Source organism: Ambystoma mexicanum, chromosome 2q, assembly GCF_040938575.1.
Source record: "Ambystoma mexicanum isolate Mex_15411 chromosome 2q, UKY_AmexF1_1, whole genome shotgun sequence".
NCBI classification, from domain to species: Eukaryota; Metazoa; Chordata; class Amphibia; order Caudata; family Ambystomatidae; genus Ambystoma; species Ambystoma mexicanum.
In genome coordinates, this window is record NC_090924.1 from 1,216,058,364 (window position 1) to 1,216,082,403 (window position 24,040).

Consider the following 24,040-nt stretch of genomic DNA (forward strand, 5'->3'; position numbering starts at 1 on the left):
AGAGAAGCCACGACCCTATGCCTACAGACGAGGCATTCAAAAGAAGAGTAGGATTAAGTAGGTATGATGGAGGCCGGGACCCACTCAGGGAAGATCTGAGCCACTCCACCACCAGGCCTGTTGGGTCTGTGTTTGGAGAGGATTTTGAAGCCCTCAGGAAGGAGAGTGTCAAGGGCAGTGACAGGACGGGCATTGAACCACGTCTCGGTAAGAGCGAGGAAGTCTAGGTCAAAGTCTTCAAGAAGGAGACAGATGTCAGAGGAGTGTTTGGCAGCAGAACAAGCATTCAGAGTAGCTAAGTATAGCTGGTTACCACCTTTTAAAGTTTTCAGAGGGGGGTTACAGCGGTGTGGTACTCCCATCGGTTACAGTGGAGAGGTGAGAGGGGAGGAAGAAGGAGTGGCAGGAGAAGGGAGGACGTTTATGAGAGAGGGCATGCGCCAGTCAAGAAGGTGAAGAGTAGGTTGAAAACCTTGGGCCATGATACTGCCATTGTGATAGACATTAATGATACACGTGGAGGATGAGAAGTATGCTAGGAGTACTTCCCATGTGGTGCCACCATTAATGGATGAGGAGGAGAAAGGGAAGAGAGTGGAGGCAAGATGGGGGATCCATAGGTCAGGAGAGCGGACAGAAAAGAGGATGTCTGCATTAGTCTGCCTGGAAGTGGCATTGACATAGGTTTCAGCAATAGGTAGGCCTGAGTTAGAGTCCAGCAGAACCTTTTAAAGCTTTTTTCTTCAGATTCCATGAGAGAGGTAGGATAGGTGATAGAATAGCAGTTGGAATAGATAGGAGAGATAGAGTCCCATGGGAGTAGCAGAGGAGAAAGAGAGACAAACAGCGGAACTGCACAGTGCACTAGAACTCGCCAAGTAGCCTAGCATCCAGGCAGGCACAGATTTAAAAGCACGCTTAAAGACGACTTTCGAGTAAGGCACTTACAGGCAGCAGAAAGTGAGCACAATCAGGTTTATAGCAGATATATATACCAAGTGTCAGAAATTAGAGTTTGTAGTTAGGCAAGAGGGGAAAGGAGCATGATACAGCAAGCCGCCAGGCAGAGTAGTGCAGGACAGAGCAAACCAGAATACTTACCTGTACAGTATAGAAGCAGATTTTACATGGACACTGAATGCAGGGGGTAACAGTAGGTTTGTTCATGGAGCAGTGTGGGCTGGGGCCAAGTTTCTGGAGCAGCGGCATGGAGAGTGGCTCCCTCCAGCTCCGGACAGGGCCAGACCGGGGCCTTAGTGTGGCCCTTGGAGGGGACCAGCATTCGCTGGCCGGCTCCCTTGATTGGGCATAGATGAGTGACGTTATGGCCAATCACTGTGGAGGATATTGAGGCAGGGAAGGCACTACGGTTCTTGCCTCAGGCGGTGGCCATGTTTGCAAAGTTGAGCTTGCCCAGACCAAACAGCCCGACTAGGTTTTCAGAGAATAACACGGACAGAGAAACAAACTCAGCAGTGCAATGCTGCCACGTTGTTACCCAGGCTGATCTGGCAATTTACAGTTAGGAAGTGCACTCGCTGCTCTGAAACACAACGGAAGCACTTGCACCACTCAATGCCCACTAGGGCTTACCTCACGCAGGCAGATGAGGTTGCTGCTCGTGCAGGCCAAATGCTGATCAAATAAGATTGCTGCTGTTTCCTCTAGGCTGGGGGCATGCTGAATGGAAGGAGAAGCAGGCCAGGGAACTAGTGTGGGCCTTGTAGGGGGCCGGCATTCACCTGCCTTGATTGGGGATATATGAGTGACGTTATGGCCAATCACTGCGGAGGATGGTGAGGCAATGCAGGCACTCAAGTGCTTACCTCAGGCGGTGGCCATGTTTGCAAAGTTGGAGCTTGCCCAGAACAAATAGCCCAACTGGGCTTTCTGAGAATCACACAGGCAAAGAAACAAACTTGGCAGTGCAACACTACCACGTTTGTTACCCAGGCTGATCCAGCAATTTACAGTCACGAAGAGTGTTTGCTGCCCTGAAACACAATGGAAGCACATGCAAGCACACAATGCCCACTAGGGCTTACCTCACGCAAGTGGATGATGGCGCTGCTCCTGCAACTCTGTGCCGATGAAAAAATATCACTGCTGTTTCCGCTAGGCTGGTGGCAAGCTGAATCACAACAGTCTTGTGCCTAAGAGGACATTTCCTGCACACCTTATTCTCTCCGTCTCACTCTTTCTCCTTTCCACCTACTCAAAATTCCACCATGTGCATGCATGACTACCCAACCTCCTGTCACACCCCTAAGTTTAGGGGTGATTCTCTCTCTCTGCCCCTTCTTGATGCTTCTACTTATGCCTCCTTCTGTCTTCTTTCACCTCCCTCCTCGTTACTCTTGGAGTCCCTTCTCACCCCTTCTTCTTCTCCTCTCTATTCTCGTGCTTCCCCCTTATCTCCTCAACATTCCACAAAGTGTTCATTCCTCCACCCTTTCCAGGGTACCATTTTTAGGTTTAGAATTCACCACTAGTCCTTCTAGCACTCGTTTTCATAGGGACTCTTGTGTCCTCTCCTGCAATATCCTTCTCTGAATTCTCCTCATCTACTCCAAATATATCACCTCCAAAAGCTTCTCTCTTCTTTTCACATTTATCTGCATCACACCCTCTCTTTTTTTAAAATACTTTCCAACCACCATATTTGCTTTACTGGTCTTCAGCCTCTCCTCAACAGTCACGACTGCTTCCACCCTTCCCCTCCCACTCTGCCTTTCACCCTCCTATTTTTCTTTGCTGATCTTCCTCCTTACTTCATCTTTATTCTTCCTCACCTCCAACCTCCTCTAATGCCTCTGGCCACCCCTGTTATCTAGCCACCACTCTTTAGATTCTTTTCATCTGCTCCAGCGCTTTCTCCTCATTCATAAATGCATGATCGTGATGTGTCTTCTTATATAGTGATATTGCAGAATTCCTCCTGCTACTAAATGACCTAGTTGTATGTGTTTCTCAAATCCAATTGGAGAAGCGTGGCAACTATTGAGATAGCATCACATCCCTCCTGGAGCTCCTCTACAACTGGATGAAAAATAGCAGCATATGTTTTCATATCAGTCAATTACTCCAGAAAATAGGTACTTCTAATTAGTTCCTTTCTCGTTGCATAACATCTTTGGGGGCTCACCTTCAAAACAGGCCAAGAATCTATGAATTCCATTTGATTCGAGGCTTTCCTTTTTCAATCAGGTTGACTCAGTGTTGAAGTATGAAAACCATCCTGATACTTCAGTCAAATCACTGCATTGGACTCATCCCCCTTCACATGGACTACTGAAATAATGTACACTGTGGAATACTGAAGGAACAGCTCATGACATTTCAGAGAATACTGAATACAGCAACCGAACCCTGCTTGAATCTAAGAAAGCATGAAAGTCTTCCATTGGTTCCCAGTGAACGAAAGATTGGAATGTATTGGAATCTACACCATTCATGAAGTGTTTGGGCAGTGCCTTTAACTTTTGGCTCTCGCGTACTTGGTCACTCTGCTGTGATTCCCCGTCAAGGAGTTAGCTGAACAACAATTGAAGAAAGAACTGTGAAACTAAAAAAAATGTTATTTTGAACATTCTACATATTTCAGGTTAGGAGCAATCAAATTATCAATGTTTCAGGGATTTAGCTTAAACAATTGTCTTTAACCAAATATTTTTCGTAAACTCTATAGACTGAGCCCAAGGGCCGCACTAGGAGTTATTGGCCCTGAAGACCAGGTTATAGACCCAAGTGGAGACAGGGCATTAAACGAGGTCTTCAGGGTCCATAACTGCGGCCTGAGGGCGTGGTGTATACAGCTATCATGTTCTACAAAAGTGGGGGTGGACGGGGGTCTAAACAAATAATGCAAAAAAAGAAAGTCAAACTGAATGGAGTGGTTGCTGGGAACTGACTAGTTTATTGTTTGCTGTGAAATGTAGTATGGATCTATGTTGTTGCAGGGTTGTTCTTTATGTAAGTATGAGCATAGTGCAAAGAAAAACGTTCAACGTTTTGTAAGTCCAGTTTTAAAATCAAACAAGATGCAGGTTTTAATATCGTTTATTGGACTAACTCTCATTTCAATACGCCTTTTAAAATAACATCATTGATTTTAGGAAACTACTGTTGCCCACTTTAACACTACCTGGGCCTAACTTAACAGTTACATGTGAGCATTATTTGGTTTTACTTTTCTTTTGTTAAATGCAAATTTCAGATAGAAAAGTGTCTGTTTCCAAACCGTTATGTGTGTGTGTTCCCTGCTTGCAGGAGGGTCTTGGACTTTTAAATAAGACAGTAGATACTGGGCCCAAATTCCAGGCATACTGTACCTTCAACCAATGAAGATTACAATGGGCCTCATTACAAGTTTGGCGGTAGACTTGGCAGTAAAACCGGCAGGCTGCCACCGACCTTGCAAATTCTTCCGGCACCTGGCAATGGGGCAATACAGGAGCATTACAGCCCTGGCAGACCCTGTATTTCCCCATCGCCAGGCGCCGGAATTTATTACTCCCCATTCCCATTTGAGTCCCATAGGACTCAATGAGAATGGGGAGGCCGGAGGCACCGTCACCATTCGTGAATGGTGCTGGTGCATCCGTAGAGGACTGCTCGTGGTTGACGGTACACCCGCCAGGTCAGACCTGGCAGGAGGGAAGGCACCCGCAAGCAGAACTCGTAGTTTGCTAGTCCGGTAACAACAGTACCAGCAATCTTACTGGTACCGTTGTTACCGGACAGGCAAACTTGTACTGAGGCCCAATGTATTTTTCCTCATTTTGAGGACAAACTGTGCCATGGCCTTCTCTTCAGGAATCATTTCACACTGCACCATCTGACAAAGAAGTCTGTGTGACTTCGAAAGCTAATGCTCTGTCCCATATTTGCAAAGGGATTTCAGTAAGTCAAATAAAAGGTATCACAACCTGCATCCCGTATGAATGTATATACTACAATTATTGTTTACATAGTGACATGTGTGTTAAGAATGCATTGTATGTTTCACAGGCATCTTGGTATTTTTTTGGTATATGCTTTAATGATATACATATAAGATTATTTGACTTTTTTACTATCCTGTTAGTGAAGTCTTGTTTTATTTAATGTTAATAATAGGCAAAAGCTTAATGTTTGTTGACTTCAAATAATTCTTGATTGGAAATATAATTCTTTAAAATATGTTTCTCTGAATGATTTCTTTAATTTGTAATAGATTCTATTATTTGTATGTTGACAGATTTGTTGACTGTGGTGGAATATTGTGCATTTTTCACAATATATATTTGATTTTGAGGTATATTTTTTATTTTGTTTTGTTTCTCTACAAACATTTTTTGTGTTTCGTGGAACATTTTTCATTTCACGTTTTGTTTTTCATTATGTGCTGTCCCTCTGACCTTCTATGCATGTTCCTGGGCAGCACTGTGTGGTGGGTACAACAATTTATCTTGTGTTTTTAGCATAATATTTTTTATTCTGCTGAACATTTTTCATTTTGTTTTGTTCCTTCAAATCGACTGCACATGTACAGTTGTCTAACTACATGTTGAGTGCTGAAGTTGCTGAATATTTTTCATTTTAAGCAATATTTTTCATTTTGCAGTATATTTTTTATTTAATTTTGTCCTCCAAACTGTACTCCCCATTTATAGCAGCCCTAATTACTTCTTAGAGAGGTGGATCATCGTGTGTGCAGATTATTTTTCAGTTTGCAGAATATTTTTCAGTTTGTTTTATCCCTCGAACCCGACTATACATGTGCGGCAGGTAAGCTGTCTGTTGGTTGCTGCTGATCATCTTCTTTGTTTGGCGCTATATTTTTCATTTTTAAATATTTTTTAAGTTCGTTTTAACCCTTAACCTGTACTGTACATGTGGGGTGCCCCTATAGCATGTTGGGAGGGATACATCTAGTGAATTGTTTGGATCATTTTTTATTCTGTTTTGCCCCACCACATCTGTTATAAATGTACAGATATATCGATATATTTTTCAGCCTAAAAGTGAATATCTTGAGTTTGGCTGCTCTGACTTTCTAAATGTATTCAGCATGATGCACTTCAGAATAAAGTCTATGGGCCTCATTACCAGGTTGCCGGTCCGGTAAAAACGGTACTGGTATGCTTACCGGTACCGTTGTTACCGGACTGGCAAACTCCGGGTTGTGCCGCGGGTCTGTCCTGGCGGAATGAAAAGCACCAGCGAGTACAGCATGCCTGTAGCACCGGCACCGTTATCAACATAAACGGTGCCAGTAATTGCCCTTTTGGCATCCGCTAAAGGGCAATTACTGGGTCCGGCAGGTTCGGAATACCCTGGTAATTGCCCATTCGCGGGTGCCAGACTTTCATGCGGTATGGAGGTAGCCTTGCCGCTCTTACCGGCAAGGCTACCTTCAACCTCGTAATGAGGCCCTATGTGTGCTTGTGCCAAAAATCTTGATAATTGGAGACAGCCATTTTGAAATATGGAGGCCACAAACTTGATTATTTTGCCTCTATAAAAATCACAATGCAAAAGAAAATTCTTCCGCAATTACTTTGTGCATAAAAATGTTGACACAAATGTTAAGATATGGCTAGCTTGGATGCATGCTTAATTTGGCTAACTTTTATGGATAAGAACAAAAGTCTTTGTAAAGTGTTAAGTAACCTTAACTATAGCACCGTAAACACTGCGGTAAACAATATTATTCACCAGTGCACACGACACAAGAGTGTGCTCACTAAGAGGCATAACTAACTACAGTATTACTGCATACAATGAAGGGAAAGCGAGAGGACATTTGGATTATGAAGTATCCTTGGAAACAAGAAGCTAGAGAAGAATAAATACCATGCAAGCAACCAACATCCCACTTGATAACTAATTTTGCTTGCCAATGAAGCAGATATGAATTGTAAGCAAGGCAGAGAGGGGACTGTCGACCTGAGCATTGTTTAACCTATTGAGCTGGGTGAACAAGAAGCCAAAAATGTGAAGCCACAGGATGCCTAGATGAGAATCATTCAAACTATCTCATCAGGAACATACTGCAAGGCTCTTTGGTCCTCATTGTAATCTAAGGCAAGAGGAAATTAAAAGATGTGGAGCACTACATCCACACATACAAGAAAGGGTAAGAGTGCAAATGTGAGCTAAGGCCAATGGCTCTTGATAGAACTATGCTAACACCATTAGCGAAGAATGAAGATACATCAGCGTGTTCAACAATCAGCATTATTTGCAAGAGCTGTAAAATCAGGCATCATTTTGGTACGTGTGTTTAACACCAGCATAGTAGTCTGAAACATAAATCGCTTGGGACTTTAAAATGCCTGCCCGCTGATAAAGTAACTCACTATGTTCTCTTAATAATGGGTTATTTATCAACAGTAATATACAATATTGAGGACTCCACAGGAATTCTATATCTTTGTATACACTATAGCACCCACCGTCATTCACTCACCTTACAAAAGCTGTCACTGAAGGAGGATATCTCTAAATCTGTTTTGAATGAATGAACGATAAGCCCTTCATATAGTTGCATCATGTCATCTACATGGAAACTGAGCCTCAGTACGAGGTACACACATCAGGACAAGCAACACATTGATTATATCTTGTCTGAACAGCCAATCAAGCTTTCTCAAGTGTTATCCAAAATAGCAAAGCACTCTTTCAGAAATAATGAGCCTCTCACTCACCCTTGCTGACTCAAAGCTGCTATGTAAGTGGACCTTAACTTCCCTAATCACATTGTCCAATGCTTGTCTGGTTGTTATCCCACATTCTTCTCTTTTGTTCTGTTGATTGCTTTAGTTCAATTGCCCAGCACTCAGCTAACCTTGGTCAGGTTTTGCTTGTCAACTATTGTAATAAATAAAATATATACATAGCATCACCACATTCATTGCACATGACTGTCTGGACTTAACCTTCCATGTCCTATAACCTGAATGGCCTAGGGGCCTTTAGGCCCGGGATGTTGAGAAGACTGTTTTACAGTGAAGACCTTCTTGTAGATGTAACTACACAGCCTATCAAAAGTTAGCATGGTGCTTTGGAATATTCCGTGGTGTCTGGATGGGAACAATAATCCCATTTCTGCCTTTCCAATAGAACTAGTGAGATTCCTGATTCAGCTATGTTTAGTGGTAATGTCTACAGAATGATACATTTGAGAAGAAACACAGGTAACACTCTTTCAAAGCCTACCTGGGATGATGTTAGGAACTAGGTTTATTAGAAACAGTTTTGATCTGCAGCGTTGCCCCAGTAATGGGTACCTCTACCTATCACCTGCATTTGTAAACAATATAAAAGCTCACAGATGGAAATATTTTAACAGGTCGAAGGCAAAGCTGTATGGGCAACATTTCATCTCATGCACGCACCTGCTCCCATTGCACATGTTCACATGGTATCCATATGTATAATCTTCCCAGCAGGGCATTCATTATGACATCCATTCAGGAGATCCGCAATTCGAATGTATTAAACATTTCCTCTGGATCAAAGTACTCAATGTCACTCAGATTCTAACATTATTGACTATGTTTTCTCTTGATGTTCATTTGTTGAACAAATAAGTAGCTGTTTCTCAAGACGTGTGTTGTGTCTGCATTCCCATTCCTTGCCTGTGAGGCTAGATGCTGGGTGTGTGTGATGTCAATGTAAATGAGCAGAATGTGTATGTATGTGTGAATAGCCAAATGCAGTACCCTAGGTGTTCCACTGGAACTTAGTTGGGATGAATACACCTGGGTGATGCACACCTCTGTAAATACTCATATAACGTAATAGAAGACTCATGGATGACACACCTGAATCTTCAAGCATCTTTGATGTAACCCATAGGTTTCAGATCTTAGGACTAAGTATACATAATAGTTTCCGCCTAAAATTGTGTGCTTCTGTGTTTCTAAACTGTTGAAGTCTAATTCAAATGCTGTATCACTAAATAAGGATTTGGAGCGAACACTGTGCCACTCAGATAATAATTCTGTGGTGTTCAATTTCATGTAATGGGAACCAGTCTGGGGCTGAAGTGTAGATTGCATTTAAGGTCTAAGGTAAAACTATTGGATTTTTCATGAAGAAAGGACAGTGGTGCTTTATGAAATCAGGTTATTACTCATAGAACACAGCCTTATAAATAAACATATGGGCTGATCTATGGTATCTATTGGAGTTTAGAACTTGTCACACCACTGAATAGTAAAATGTAATCACGTGCTCTTGATAGCCACAATGAATATGTCAGAAACACAACTGGTATTTTAACAATGTGAGTGGACATTACTTGCACATTTCTGGGTATTCAAGAAACCCAGGTAGGTGATTGTATTCCATGGTTGTTTGTCTAGCACATTTGTAATACACATAAGAAGTGATTCCAAATGGACGATGACCTTGTTACGTTCAACCACTCTTACCATCAGATTTAACATTATGAAGTGATCTTGAGCCATTTCTTGCACTTCCTCATTTTCTGCAAAAACCTTCTTCAGGGCTGCAACAGAATTTACATTTCCATTACAAGATTTTCAATTTTCATTATGACAGAGATATTTAGGTAGTTACGAGAAGCATGAATGGATTGTTCCTTAAACATGACAATTGTTATCTTTTTTACATATATGTCTATTCCACATGGACACCTCTCAGTGGATTCTCCAACTACTAGTTCCATATTCGGGCTTTATATACAGTAGCAATTGGTGGCATGCAAAATAAGGTAGCTCCCCAAAATTAATTTGAGCTACTGTATTTTGAAACCTGTCTTCACCGATTAGGGAACAGTATGTAAATAATAAATGGTACTTATTGCAAAAAATACATTCTGTCACATGAAGACAAATTACCTTTTATGCTCATGGCCTAATGTGAGAAAATACATGTAGACAATATATAGAACACAAGAGTATTTTTATTTCAGAGTTGTTCATCGAGTTTAGCCCTAGCTTCCAGTAAATATTTTCATGACAGGTTGCCTTACCCGAACAGTGGCCTGCCAGGAATAACAGCACATTTGACTTCAGACAAGGAAGCAGCTGCAGTGGGATGGTGGAGACAAGGAACAGAACTGGAGGGCTCAGAGGTGTTGAGGGCAGGGTTGAGGGAAAGCATGGGGGTTTATTCTAGGGGATGTAGCAGAGGCAACATGGTTGACCTCTGGATTTAGTGGGGCAGTGGGGGCTTCCGAGGTTCCTCCGCAGTCTGATGGGGCAGAGGTTGCAGGGGTGTTCCCTGCACTCCCACAGAGGTAGGATAAGAAGTGGAACGCCACAGCAGATGACCATGTGATATGCTTGCATAAAGCAAGCTGAGCCTGGCAAACCGTGCCTCGAAAAAGGTGGCCTGCATGATTAAAAGATGAAACCTCCTTTGGAATTTACTGAGAGGTTGGAAAGGAAAGTCTATCCCATCAACATTTTGAAACACATGATGCTACTGTATTGCTTATGAACACATAATGTGTAAGAAAGACTATTCCTGTATGTCAATGTGAGAAGCACTCTTTGTTTTTTGTTAAATTATATCAAAGGCTAAAGACGCATCCAGAAAAGAACATGGAAATGTTGCTATTTCGAGATAAGTAAAATGAATATTTTCTTTTTAGTGGGTATTCTCAAATGTGTGTCTTGTGTTTGCTATGTCAAGAGTCCAAACCTACTACTCACTGATGATGCTTATTGAGGCTGAAACATGTATTGGGTTGTTTGTGGTTCACTGCAGAAGTTATGGATTATGGTTGTCTGCCTATGCCTGTGTAATCTCTTTCCATGCATTATGTTATCAGAGAACCTATTTTCTTTGCCCCGGTTGATCTGAAATCCCAGCTAGTTCAATCCCCTCAGCTTTTATTTAAATTGCTATCTGTGGTTGTGTGCTCTAGTGTTCACCTTTCTAAGCAGTAGTGCTTCACAAATTACTTCGTTTTTTTATGTAACCTGAAAATAATCAAAAACAAATAACTAACACCATCATTTCTTGAATAGGTTGTTGGGAACGCAAATGTTGGATGGATATCATCTGTTATAATGTGATCTTTGCCATCCCGGCTCCTGTATGTACTTTTTAACATTCTGTTTATAGCTAGAATGACATTGTTGTTATTGTTATTTTGCATTTATATAGCGCCTTATATACCATTGGTATGGTCTGAAGGCGCTGGTAGGTTGAACGCCCTTGGGAACCGAGGTTCGGGTCAGTGGAGCGATTAGAGAGAGTCAAAGGTGCGTGTGCGCACCAGGTATGTGTGCAGCTGGTGCGGAATTTCTGTGGTAGCTGCTTCTTAGCGATAGGTGTGGTGGTTGAGGAATCAGGGGTATGTGTTCGGTCTGGCAGGAGTTATCCAGTCCGGGTGAGGCAGCGTTAGGCCTGACGAGAACGCCTGGCTGGGGGTGAGAAGCCAGCAATGTTTACTTAGAGTGATGGGGAGTGAGCGGCGGATGTTGATATGAGAACAGTTATACCGAATGGTGTCATAGTATCTCTGTGTTCTACTTGAGTGGTGGTGTAAGGAGAGAGTAAGCGTGGGGTGTGAGATGAAGTATGTTCTTACAACGGTTCCTTGTGTGCCACATCAAAGTCTGCACATCACGCAATTCAGAGGGGTCCGGTCCGTGCAATGTGTTTTGTTTCTCATCTGCTCTTATGCACTATTCGTCGGCTCAGCGAATTCATCCGTATAGCATACTCCTCCATCTAGCATAATCATGCGTTCTGGTCCATTCATTCATTTGTTTTGAGCGTTCACCCGCTCCCCAGGCTCATCTGTTACGCACTCATTCGCTTCAGGGGCTCATCTGCCATTCACTCGTCAGTTCTGCATTCATCAGCTCCATTCACTCTCCGTACAATGTACTTATCTGTTTTGAGTACACTCGTTCTCTCGCTCTTATTCTCGTTCGTTCGACGCATACCCGTTCTCTCGCCATACTCAGCCGCTTACCACACTCGCTCGCCCGATATACTCAGCTGCTTGCCATACTCAGCCGCTCGCTACATACCGTCGCTCGCCAGATTCAGCCGATAGCGACACTCAGCCGTTCCCTAAGCTTCTCCGCGGTCCATGTTCTTCCCCGCATTACACTCAACTGTTTTCTACATTCATGTGTTCTCCATATTCATTCAGCCGCATTCTACACTCATGAGTTCTCCACATTCATCTGTCCACCACATTTATTTGCTCTTCATATTCGTTCGTTCTGTACACTCACTGCCCTCCACAGTCCTCCGCCCTCCGCAGTCATCCGTCCTCCGCAGTCGCCCGCCTTCCGCAGTCGTCCGCCCTCCGCAGTCGTCCGCCCTCCGCAGTCGTCCGCCCTCCGCAGTCGTCCGCCCTCCGCAGTCAAGTGCTAGTAAGAACAGTAACATGATTGCAGGCACTGGCTTCTGGTCCCTCTGTGTATGCAATCGGGGTCCAACATATCACAATTGCAAATCACTCTACCTATGTTTATTATTTAATGTCTAAAGACAGGAACATGCATATGTGTTCTGCTACATGTGTAAGACACAACTCCCCCTTTAGATTGATGTACAAGGGAGGGAATACATGCTCAAAATTGCCGAGGGGCGCCTATGGAATATTTTTTGATTATTTAAGGGACTTAGGTTTAGTCACCCTAAGTTTCCCAGGGTCATCCAGACGTGGTACCCTTTCTCACTGTGATCAGAGAGGCACAGCTCCACCTCACTGATGAGGCCCAACAAGGCTGAAACACGTGTATGGGGTTGCTGTTAGTACTCTTGTTCAGAAGGGAATTGCCATAGCATTGCGGTGCTGGACTGCCCATGTGGGCGGGACAAAGACTGATATACAAATGGATATTTCCCATCTGTGAAAGGTACAGTGAGCTAAAGTGTGGCTGCGGACTCTCGAGTGGGTACCTTCCCAAAGAACAGGTCAATGGGGTCGTGTTCGTTCGCGCAGAGGGGCGCCGAGGGACTATTTTTTTATTATTTAAGGGGCTTAGGTTTAGTCACCCTAAATTCCCTAGGGTCATCCAGACGTGGACCCCTTTCTCACTGTGCTCAGCGAGGCACAGCTCCTCCTCACTGATGAGTCCCAACAAGGCTGAAACACAGGTATGGGGTTGCTGTTGGTACTCTTGTTCAGAAGGGAATTGCCATAGCATTTCAGTCCTGAACTGCCCGTGTGGGTCAGACAAAGACTGATAGGCAAATGGATATTTCCCATCTGTGAAAGGTACAGTGAGCTAAAGTGTGGCTGCGGACTCTCGAGTGGGTACCTTCCCAAAGAACAGGTCAATGGGCTCGTGTTTGTTCTCATAGAGGGGCGCCTATGGACCATTTTTTGTTTGAGAACAATAACATGATTCCAGACACTTGCGTCTGGTCCCTCTGTGTATGTAATTGGGGTCCAATATATCACAACTGCAAATCACTCTAGCTATGTTCTGAATAAGTAGCCCTACACAAACCTATCAAATTATGTATTATTTAATGTCGAAAGACAGGAACATGCATATGTGTTCTGCCACATGTGTAAGACACAACTCCCCCTTTAGATTGATGTACAAGGGAGGGAATACATGCTCAAAATTGTCCCTGAGCTTATTACGCTGTGTGACATTTCCGTGAGGTTTTGCAATAACCAATGTTGGGGCACATTAAACTCTTGCAAAACACCCTTAGGTGTATGTCACCAATGCTGCCAGCAAAATGTTTTCACTACACCCCCTTTTTAGTGGTTTTAACCCCACTTCATTTTTCTGGACATAAATCATTACACACACTTATTCTCTGACACTTCTATTTGATTAAAACCCTTTGCAGACGTTTCCAAGCTAGAAATAATGTGTCAGCACACCAAACATGAATCTCAATTCAGATGTGATGGATGACCTTCTTCTAGGGGGAATCTACAGAATTTTAGAAATCTCAGGAGATCAAGTAAATGGATTCTGCATGAAAGTCAGATCTGTGAAATAGTCTCACTTACAGACAGAGCTCTGTGTTGCATTTCTGCCCTGGTAGATCTGCCGGCCAATGGGTGTATTACTGAACTTACCAACATCCATATATAAGACGCCCCAGGTATACTGCTGGGCATCAGTAATTTGCATGTCAGCAGCGGTTAGGCTACACAGTACCTAACGTACCAGTATGTGCAGCAGAATATGTGCTGGAGCTGAGTATCAGCCCTTTTGTGTGTTTTCTTTTAAAAGCTTCATTGTCACTTACGTTTTTATCACACAGATGTCTACAGAAACACACCTCTCCATATTAATATTAATAAAGTATTAAAGAGTGAAAGGATATATGGCTTGGAAACAGTCCGCAGAAAGTAAATTCATTTTAACAGCAATAGGGCAAAGATTTTTAAAAGTGCCCGATCAATTGTTAGCAAACATGCTCCAAACGAGTGAGCAGTTTAAGAAGTGGAAAGTCAAGTCATGACCTACAAAAGATTGAATGTTAGCATGTGTACAAAGCAGAGTTCAAGTCCAGGGTCCACACACTTTTTTCAGAGGGCAGACTCAGTCCCCACCCCCCAGCTAAAATGAGAAACATTGAATGTTTTCTTTGAATTTATGAATTTAAAGTGACCTCAGGGATCGAACCACAGTCATCAAGTTTGCATGGCGAACACTTCACCACTGCCCTATATAACCTGATGAAAAATAACAAACGACTAAAGGTAAAATGTCTCATTTGGGTACTGCAAGTTCCAGGGAAAATACTTGTATTGGTTCTTGAAGTTTAAAACATGCACACTTTTTAACGTTTTGAAAAACCCTATTAGAAGACAACATCCTCTCTTGGTTTTGTGTGCGTGTTGATTTTATGAAAGGCAAATGCAGTTTGTCGTGTGGAGTTTGGGTGGTTATGCAAAGCCAATGTAATGAAATGTGCATATTTCACCTTGATATGCTAATTTCTGGCGACGTCATATTCCATTTTGTTTGTTGATGAGTCCCCCACTTAAATTTTTAGGACTTGACCCCTGGTACACAGGAAGTTACTTTATTCCGTGAAAGGAGCCCTTGTGTTCGGGAAACACTTATGAGGGGGGAACCTGTGAGGACACCTTGATAGAACAGTGACATTCATGTTGAGCTTTTGTCACACAAAGTTAGGTTTTTCGTGGACTGCTGGACCCTTAACCTCCTAACAGCCCAACAAACATTTGAGCATGACGTGGTGATGCCCCCCCCCCCCGTTTTACCAGTAGATTTTCACTCTGATATTCAGGAGTTACAGGCGTCATGGGTTTCAGAACCTTCATTCCGGTATTTGGGTTGCAGACAGATAACAGGATGCAGTGCTATCATTGGCTCTCATCCTCTTTGTTGTGAGTTTATTCGGTTTTGAGGAGTTATCAGTGCTGCTAGACCCTGACCCTCTGTTCAATGCTTAATATATGTACCTGTCCTCCTATCGCTCAGTCTGCCAAGTCAAACGCTGCGGCTGTAGCGTGGCTAACTGACAGTTTCCTTCTTGGGTGATTTAGTTTAGACGGCAGCTAATATCTCATTGCATAATGTGGGGAGAAGGGAGACGCAGGAACTTCCTCAATAGGGAAGGCATTCTCATGGGGCATATTTTCAAGTGCGTCCTTACCTTAAGCCATTCTGCTCACTTCACCGTCCCCTCAAGAGCCTAGCTCTCTGATCTGAGCGTTCACATCCGTCAGCCTGTCCTTTTGTAATTCGGTCATTGGTATTGTCAGATCTCACTGCTCCCTCCAGGGAATGGCTCCTCCCCTATTACAACACTTCCAGACTACACCTTTTAATAAATAACCCCTTACCCAATCCCCAGGCAGGCTGTCCAACGATAACACAGTGTAAGGCCATTCACCCAAGTCTTTGAACGCAGGGAAAGGTAACCATTTTTCATCCAGTCTACATCTCACCCTTATTATTTGTAAATAAAACAGAGGCTGTACGTCCATTTATTTTTTTCAGTTGGTTGATAAAGGAAAATCCGTTAGGGTTTTGAAAATACTAACATCGCATTTGTTTTGTATAGCTTTTACGTTTTGAACAAGTGTCTGAAATAACTGCATTGTTTTCTAGATGTTTGTTGGCAAATGTCGTCCAATACTTTTTTTTTATTAACTAGCCAGCAATATCTCTATTGCGTGCAGTTGCATGTATTCAAAGCTGTATGAATTATCAGTAGACAAGGGCGAGAGAACGTGTGTGTGTGTGTACGGGTGTACAGGTGAACACCTCACTTGAATTTTCATTCGTATACAGATTTCTTTTTGGATTTTTTTTTCTAGTTGTTCTGTCCACAACGTCCCCTTTTTCACAGAGGTTAAACATTTGTACAATTAAAGTAGTATTTAATATGATACGATACTTTATTTATAACCCGCTTAATACCCAGAGATCGAACCTGTGGTGCTCCGTGTCGTCTTGCTTTCAGGACCAGCATGTTGCCCCTGAGCTTCCCTCCCAAGACAGTATTCTTTTCAAGTAAGAAATGTCCAACGAATCTTTGTTTTTTTTTAGTTAGAAAAAATATTATGCACATTATTAATAATAACATAAACTGTGCAAAACATATGATTATTTTTTATCAAATAAAAAATGTGAGAAAACCAAAACAAATGTATTCAGTAAAGTTCTTTTTTTTTCTTGGAGACGACAAACCAACGTTTCCTATTGAATGGCTACTACATTGCCAGATACAAGACCTGATTTCCAAAGGGTCTTGCAGGGATCTCCTGTAGGCTGGCTGACGGTGCTTCTGAATATATCAGTGAATAGTATGTGCTCGTCACATGGGTGTTCATTGGTTAAGTTCACCCACCTGGGTGGAGAGCCGGGATCAGCCTCCTCATCCACGTCACTTCCTGCTCATCTCCTCCAGAACAACTTAGGGACTGTATCTGCAACCCTACAGTCCCCGGACGCAGCACTTATGAGACACACCCCTGGCAGCACTTACGGGCTCCTTTGCCCTTCCTCCCCCTGCACTTGCGTGATCTGAATGACACAAGGCCTTGCAAGGTCTGTTTTGTCCTCCGTCTGTCTTGCCTTCCTTGTCTTGTTGCGCCTAGAAATACTTGTGTACAGGAGCTTATTTAATGACTTATCATATAGTATCATATGACAACCCCAGCCGCATTTACAGGACTTGTTTTAAAGGGTATATCAAAGATGTTTTTTTTCCATTCTCAGATAAATTCGTGAGAAAAGTGCAGAGATCCACTCATGCGTTTCTGTTAATGGGAGAGGAATGCTGCTTTACAGACCCGTCACAGAATTGTACTTTTCCCTGTACCTTTGGTCCAACATTGGATCACAGCTATAGGAGAAAACAGTGCCTTGCAGGGGTACTTGAATGGGATGCATTTCAAGCGCACCTGTCATACCTCCACCAATAGCACACAACTGCATGGCCTTGGTTCTGAAAACATATTTCCCACTCCCAATGCATTTGCGTGTTACAAATGCATTTCAATGCATTTCATTAAAACAGGGCCGAGCAGCTTGATTTTTCGGGGTGATGTGGGCATCATGCATACATGTGCTTACAAAACCCTAGAGAATCAGACCCCTTATCTTTATCACTTAAAAGGCAATAGAACTTGGAACAGCTTTACAAGAATGTGCACTGGAGCAAATCAAGAGAGGCCTTGATCATGGCTCAGATGTCCCTGGGCATGTTTTTGTAAATCATATGTAGACATGGGCATATCAAAATGCCCTGGTTTATGGCACAGTGAATCAGGTGAAGAATAGCAATTACAAACCTGCAAAGGTTATCGGCACCTCTTCATTTGCTCCAGTGCAATTACAGCCTTGTAGACCAATGGAGGGGTCGTTGTCACAAGATAATGATCCGCCAGTGTCTTCATAACTTAAACATTTACATTGCTTTAAATTGCAAAATTGGTTATACTGCAGCAGATTTAACATGAGCATTCTCCATGTGCTAATAACAGATATATTGAAATAATTTTGCACCAAAGCACCATTATGGGGCAATACTAAAAGTGCTTAAGTTTGGAGGAACTGGTTTCAATAATACTGTTCCATAACTCAGGAGGGTGGCAGACTGCCAGGATCCAGGTCATAGCTTGGCTGGAGACTATAGTGGTACATAAGAAAATAGACAGGAAACATGCCTTCTCTTGCTATGCCTCTGTCTTCTGGAATAGTATGATGATAAAAGTATAAACCACGCAACGGCTCTTGCAGCTCCTCTATGCCCTCGTCCTACTCCCACCTGCAAGGCCAAAAACCCTGGGGTCATCTTCGACTCCACACTCTCCTTCTCTCCTCACATCTCTGACGTCTCTAAAAAGTCACACTACCAGCTGCACCTCCTCAGAGGTATTCTTCCTTTCCTCTCTTTCCCCCAGAAGCTCACTGTCTCCAGAGCCCTGGTTCTCAATAGGCTGGACTATTGCAACAGCGTCTATCTAAATCTGCCTGCCTCTACTTTCCACCCTCTGCAACTTATCCAGAACAGAACTGCAAGACTGATCCTTGGCCTCAAGCCCAGGGATCGTATCTCTCCAGGACGGAAATCTCTGCACTGGCTCCCAGTGGCTGCAAGGATTAAGTTCAAAACCCTCTGCATTGTCCACAAGGTCTTCTGGGGCCCGGGGCCGCAATACCTTCAACTCTCTCTTCCTAAATATCTTCCCTCTCGAGCGCTTCGCTCATCCGCCTCTAACTCCCTCAAGGTCAGTCGCTTCTCCAAGCAACGAGTTGGTGGTAGATCTCTCTCCTCGGCAGGGGCCTCCCTCTGGAACAGCCTTCCTGCCTCCCTGAAACTTGAGGAGAACCATCTCCGGTACTGGAATCACCTCAAGACCTTCATCTTTGCTTCTGCTTTCTCTCCCCCGCTCCCTTGTTGAGTTCTTGACAGTAACTGCACTGGTCACCTGGTCACCCTTTCCATCCCGGGCCCTGTCCCCGCCAGATGCCCATCTGCACTGGCTCCCTGGCAACCCCTGCACTTGGGGACTGTGTTCTGTATCCCTGCAGTCCTCCTACCAGCACCTATCTCTGCAATTACCTTGCACTTGCCACCTGCTGGCCGTTTTTATTATTTATTCTACGATCACATGTACTGCACTTTTCCCTTCTCCTTTACCCCTCACACTTTCCCTTTCACCCTTCCCATGCACTTGCGCGTCCTGAATTATACCTGGCCTAATAAGATCGTTGTCTGTTTTCCCTTGTTCCCCCTCCCTTGCCTTGTTGCGCCTTGAAACACGTGTATAGGCGCGTTATAAATGCCATATCATATCATATCATAACTCTAGACCTCACTCTTCAGTAAATACACAGATGCCCCATAGACTCCTTGGCCCTGATTTACAAAGTGTTTTTCAATGGGGGTTTCCCATTTAAAACACTTTATAAATCAGGCTGCTTGTGTTCCTGAAACAAAAACAAGAAAAAAAACATTTTGATATAATTGTATGAGATGGATGTATAATATGTTGAAAATACCTTGACAATACTGGCAGTCTTCCAGGTGGTGAATTACCATCAATGGCTTGTTGCTGTTGAAAAAAATAATTATTTAGTTCATTAGTTCATTTTTGTATTATTGTGCACAAATATATTACTGTAAGTTAGGATAGTTCATAGTACTTAATAATGTGTAATATACATTCATTTTTATCAGTTTTCCAAAAATGTTTTCCAAATGTAAGGTGGATCATCATATGTGGAGTTTATTTCCCTCTATGTGGACAGGTGACCTGGCCCACAGGACTGCGGCTGGAAGAAAAGGATGATGGGACATAGGGGAGACGTCATCACCAGCATTAATGTTGGGTAGCGGCCACGAGTGTAACAAATGCTGTTCTGCAGATGTGAGCAGAGGGACCATGGAAAATCCAAGAAGAGAGGATGGGCTTGTTAGTGTTTTGGTGGATGTCAGACATGGAACCACTCAACAGCACTAAGGGTGGCATGAGAAGCCTGGCAGACCACATGAGCCAGAGGTTGCGCAAAGAGATTGCAAAAGCCAGGGTCATAGGAGTCAGCAGCTGCTGCAGTGCCACAGAGCTGCTGGAGGGAGTCCTGATGAGTGGATGTAGAGAAGGGAGACGACTGGGGAGACGAGGAGAGAGCGACATCCAGAGCTGAGAAGAGAGTGAGCTTCAGGACGAATGCCAGAAAAAAGCATGAGAAGCTGGGCCAGTAACCCTGGGCTAGAGGGAACCATCTGTGCACAGATCCCATTCAGTGAATCCACTCATATATTGGATACTGAGAACGATTCTGCATGCTGGAACTGAGAGTGTGTGTTTGCTAAAGCACATTAAGAAAGTGACGTTCAAGAAACATACCGGAGTGGGAGTGCCTATATCACGCTGTGAAAGAAACAGTGCATGCTTGAGCTTCGCATAGTGAGAAAGTGCAGTTACATGCAAATATTGCATGCTGGAATTAGGAGTCAGATCTCCTCAAACACATTGAGAAATGGGACCTAAAGGAAAACATTGCATGCTGTAACTTGGAGTGAGATTCGGAAAGCATATTGAGAAAGGGAAGCCAAAGCTAAACCTCACATACTGCTGAGAATGTGAACCTGAAGTAAGAGAATGCATGCTGCGACTTGGAAATCATATTGAGAAAGTGAACCTGAAGGATTGCATGCTGGGAATTGGAGTCAGAACTCCTAAATCACATTGGATAAAGGGAACCTGAATGGAAATATTTCATGCTGGGACTTGTAGAAAGAGAGCTTAAAGCAAACTGAGCAATTGCCCCGTTAGGAAAGCACATTGACAAAGTGAATCGAAAGAAAACTTTGCATGCTGGGATATAGAGTCAAAACTCCTGACTCACATTTAGAAAGTGAAGTTGAATGACAAGTATGACACACTGGGCCTCATTACGAGACAGCCAGTAACCCGTTGGTGCTACAGGTGGGTTACTAGGCGTCTGCCTTACCATTACCGGCACCCGATATCCCGGAGTTACCATGATGTCATGATGCTTTCATCAAGCCGCTGATGCCACTTAGTTTCTTTTTTTGTTTTGTTACTAAATACTGCTGTCGAAACGTGAGGGGTTCAATTCGTAAAGCTTTTTTGCAACCGCAAATGTATCTGCACACACAGATCCTGCGACATGTGAACACTCCACTCATATACCGGCCTGATAGCACAGTAGAGCGCTTGCATTGACATCTGTGCAGTGTCTGCTGATGCAGGCTCGAATCCCGGCAGGGCCAAACTCAGCCTTTCATCCTTCCGAGGTCGACAAATGAGCACCAGACACACCATGGGTAATAATAAGCAGCGCTCAGATACCTGAGGGTTTGGTACGCTATATAAATGAGAAATTATTATTATTATATCTCTGAAGGAGTTGTCTGGAATTGGTGACCCTTAATTGCCATGTGCAAAATGAGCATGGCTGGGGAAGTGGTCATGGACAAGTAGAGCAAATAAAGGACCCTGTGACAAATAAAGTTCAAACATTCTTATGCACAAAAAAGTAATATATTTTCCTGGTCATTGAGACCTAGTTAAATGCACCTTTTTATTAAAATATGCTCACCTAAATGTGTTTCAGTCTCTCCACTGTTTGACACCACTTTTGGTGAAAGTCTTGCACTGAAACGTTTTAACTTGCCATGCGTAAGCATCTGCCTTTTTTCATTCTTGTAAACCAGGTTGTGCTTACGCAGGATATTTTCTGCAGGCACACATTGTGCATTGGGCACACTGTTATTTTTTTTTAAATGACCATCTGTGTTTGGGTGCAAGAAAAGCTGTACAGTGGGCCAAGTGCCATTCCAACACAATAGCATTTCTTTATGATTTAGCCTAATGACTGTAACATGGAAGTAATTACGCCTTAAAATGTCTGACTCCACTCATGATTTGAAGGGTGAAAATAACAGTTCCCATCAGTATGAATGAGGAACATTTCAATATAGTTGATTGAAAAGTTAATACAAAGCAAGGATTAACATACTTTATTATAATTGATGTGAATCATTGCAAGTCCCTTGGAAGCTTTGTAAACTATTGTTGGTTTTACAAAAATCAATCAAGGTGAATTAAATCACTCTCTTACAAGGTTACAGTCTGATACACTTCTTACATGTTTGGGTTCATTTAGCCACTGTCCCAGAAATCAGTACTGCCAATGAGTTTTTGAAACCCTTTTGAGTCAACAATTGAATTGGTTAAGCCAAACAAAATATTCTGATATTTCTGAACATGTGAATAAGAGCTTGAATATTGCAAATTAATATAAGTTTCAAAACCAAATGGCTTGAATTGTTGATACGTATTCAGTGCCCCTGTTTTCCGAAATCTTATTGTGAACGTATTCAATGCAAAATGAGATTACACACATTTTTGATTTATTACATTTTGGTTGAACCAATAAATACATAAATAACACCTACCTCTGTTTAGCGTAATATAGACCTTCTTCATAGGTTTGCACCCAGGTAATGTCATCACCCCAGCCTGCAATGAATACAGTTACACCAATAAAGCAAAGTTCAAACTGCACAGTTGTTAAAATATGTTTTACCCGGGATCTGATGTTTCTGACTGCCAAAATATACAAGATATACATTTACTATGACCGCCAGAATATACAAGATATACATTTACTATGACCGCTAAAATATACAAGATGTACATTTACTATGACCGCCAAAATATACAAGATGTACATTTACTATGGCCGCCAAAATATACAAGATATAAATTTACTATGACCGCCAAAATATACAAGATGTACATTTACTATGACCGCCAAAATATACAAGATGTACATTTACTATGACCGCCAAAATATACAAGATATACATTTACTATGACCGCCAAAATATACAAGATGCACATTTACTATGTTCATAGTTATGCTTTGTTTTATCTTTTTCATTCGATTATTTAGGGATGTTTCACAGTTTACATATTTCCTTCAGACTTTGAACAAATCACTGTTTTCACATATGGAGATTACAATCCAAACATGAAATGTAATCATTAAAAAAGCGTTTGGCAAAGAGAAGTTTGAGGTTACATACCTTCAAGTAGTATGACGAGTTGAATATAGAAGAAGCCTTCAAATAAGATTACTCAGCTGAAAACAATCTTTGCCTGGGAGTTTATAAAGACGTGTGAACGTATCCTCTGTAAGTGATGGTGCAGCAAAATCAAAGCTAATTTGTGTTGTGACTTTTCTTTATATTATAATGCGTCACCTTGGGCAGTAAGTGGCTCGGTATTACAGAGTTTGCAAGAGTGACTCCCCATTTATGGCGTATTCTTTTTCATCTAAAGTAGAGATTTTTGATATGTTGTTTTTCATTTGTAGTCTACAGGACAAATCTACAGCAATTCTTACAAAATAAATTGAGCAACTTAACCTACTCTATGACAGTCGGTGAAGCTTCGAGTCTACTGGAGTAACTGAAACAGATAAACAGGCCATGTGTGAAGATCTGCCCTCCTAGTTGGCACCTCCGAAAAAAACCTTATGCGGTTACAGACAGTGCAGAACAATGCGCTCAGAGCGGCCCTCAATATCCCTAAAAGGGACCATATCACCCAAGCCAGAAGAGATGCTCATTGGCTTCCGTTTAAGGAACGTATAACATTTAAAACTCTGACCTTAACCCACAAATGCCTTAGCCTCACTGCCCCCCCATCTCTCAGATATCACCAAACGCGACACCTCCACCCATCCAAGAAGGACACCCCACACCAACCTACTACACATATCCTCAGTAAAAAGAGCGAACGCTGAAGGTATAGGCTTTCCCTATCAAGCACCCAAACTCTGAAATGCCCTCCACACCGCACTCCGTGCTGAAACCTCCCTCTACACCTTCCGCAAAGTCCTCAAAACCACATTATTTAATTGACACAGCCATGACCGCCGACAAATGTAACTAAGTATGCATTGTACTCACAAATGTAACCAAGTATGTACTCCTTCTATACTGTACCTACAACTTCTTACTACTATGTGTAAACTGCTCCCTTGTTCCATGGTAACCAGTAACTATGCCTCACTATGCTATTGCAACACACTCTTTGTAACAGCGTCACAATGCCTGTGGG

At 42.7% G+C, this 24,040-nt stretch overlaps 1 protein-coding gene across 2 annotated transcripts in view; it reads right to left on the reverse strand.

Annotated features, from left to right (window-relative positions):
- Positions 1–24,040, reverse strand: part of LOC138570050 (anterior gradient protein 3) — a 209,858-nt gene that overhangs the window by 37,866 nt on the left and 147,952 nt on the right. For both annotated transcript variants that reach the window (XM_069648613.1, XM_069648614.1), the window contains 3 exons: positions 22,369–22,432; positions 19,443–19,495; positions 9,423–9,499 (listed from right to left, as the gene is read on the reverse strand). In XM_069648613.1, coding sequence (XP_069504714.1) covers positions 9,423–9,499; positions 19,443–19,495; positions 22,369–22,432 — 194 coding nt within the window. The remainder of the gene's footprint in view (positions 1–9,422; positions 9,500–19,442; positions 19,496–22,368; positions 22,433–24,040) is intronic.